A 1758-nucleotide genomic window follows, 5' to 3' on the forward strand; every position below is an offset into this window, starting at 1 on the left:
ACATTAATGCTATCCGATCTACCTAGGCAGGCTCGACTCCTCTTTGTGCGCATCTTCAAAATTGTGCACATCCACGTTTGCGCGGTGCCGGGCCTTGTGCGTTTATTTCTGTTGCGGCGCCAACTTTGCATATCCAATTCCTCCGCCTCTAGTATTGCATTTTGTACTTCTCAATATAACGTGTTCCCAATAGAACGTAAAGCAAATAAACTGTATCCCGACTACACCTGTTACCAGCCGCCGCCTTGCACTTTGTACGCGCTTCATACTGCGCGATTCGCACAGCTCTATACCCGCAATTCGACGCGCAATTCAACGTACAATTAGCTGCGGAATTCAACGCGCGCTTTGCCGCATAATTCCATGCGCGCTTCAGAACGCGCTTCCGCGACGAAATGAATGCCGTACGCGCTTCATACCGCACCGTTCTTCGCTCTTACGCTTTGACGATTCTCGCAATTTCCCTTGTCACTGTCGTTTCTTTCGCCCTCTCCGCCGTTCACGACCTGCTATTCTTAACGTCTCCATTACTATACGTGTCCACCTCTGTCGACCTTCATATCGGATCAGTCACCTCCAAAACGGATTCGGCTTAGCTCGCTTGCGAACGGCTTCCGTGGTGGAAGAAGACGGGGTGGAATATCCGGAGGTGAGGGTGCAGGAGTAGCTACGTAACACTGCGCAGCATGCAGCTGCACGTGATGCTACACAGCATGCAGCTGCACGTGCAGCCACATGCTGTGCAATGCTACGCAGCTGCTCCTGCACCCTCACCTCCGGATCTTCCACCACGTAATCTTCCACCACGGAAGCCGTCCGCAAGCGAGCCAAGCCGAATCCGTTTTGGAGCAGATGACTGATCTGACACGTATACTACTCGAGCCGGAAGCACGCTATACCTGCCCATCCCAGGGGTAGTTGAGAGTGAAGCTGCAACCCGCCACTGTAGCCATCCCAGGGCTGGTTGCCAGTGTACGTACGCCACTGTACGGCGTTAAATGACAGCGTCCGGGGAACACCCCGGACGACACGCTCGCTCCCTACGGGAAGGAATGGGGACCCGCTCACCAATGTGTGGAGCCCCCTGCGGGTTCGATTCCCGCGCGAGCGCTTCACACTGCCCGACAGGCTAAATTTGCGTGCTAGGCTCTGCCGGCTTAATTTTCCTACGAAATGCGTGTGTGACATACACGCCGTACGCATCGTATGCGCTATGCCGTACGCGCTATGCTGTAACGTAACGTACGCCCTTAACCGCCGTGCAACGCACGCAGCGACGGAGCTACGGCCCTCTCGCGCGAACAGCGCGCTCTAGTCCACCAAGTCGTCGGTTCAACCCCTAGCGCGCCGCTTTTTTTCTTTTTGCGCGCCGCTTTTTTTCTTTTTTTCTTCGGCTGCTTCATATGCTTCATATGCTTCATATGCTTCATGTGCACATATGCATCTTATGCGATATGCGATATGCAGCGATAGCAGATCGCAAACTTCGACGTTCCAACTTAAACACACGCACTTCACGATACGTGCACACGCACCTATGCATTATATGCTTCATATGCTTCATATGCACATATGCATATTATGCGATATGCGATGTGCAGCGATAGCAGATCGCAAACTTCAACGTGCAGACTTCAACACACGCACTTCACGATACGTGCACACGCACATATGCATGATATGCTTCATATGCTTCATCTGCTTCATATGCACGTATGCATCTTATGCGATATGCGATATGCAGCGATAGCAGATCGC

The 1758-nt window shown here is 52.6% G+C and overlaps 1 protein-coding gene across 1 annotated transcript in view; it reads left to right on the forward strand.

Moving 5' to 3' along the window:
• Positions 1-860, forward strand: part of VOLCADRAFT_100686 (uncharacterized protein) — a gene marked incomplete at both ends in the record, with an annotated part of 4204 nt that extends 3344 nt beyond the window's left edge. Inside the window, 2 exons of the mRNA XM_002959216.1 lie at positions 571-649; positions 757-860. Of these exons, the coding sequence (XP_002959262.1) occupies positions 571-649; positions 757-860 (183 nt within the window). The remainder of the gene's footprint in view (positions 1-570; positions 650-756) is intronic.
• Between the last annotated feature and the right edge of the window lie 898 nt (positions 861-1758).

The sequence above is a fragment of the Volvox carteri genome (genome assembly GCF_000143455.1).
Source record: "Volvox carteri f. nagariensis unplaced genomic scaffold VOLCAscaffold_137, whole genome shotgun sequence".
NCBI lineage: Eukaryota > Viridiplantae > Chlorophyta > Chlorophyceae > Chlamydomonadales > Volvocaceae > Volvox > Volvox carteri.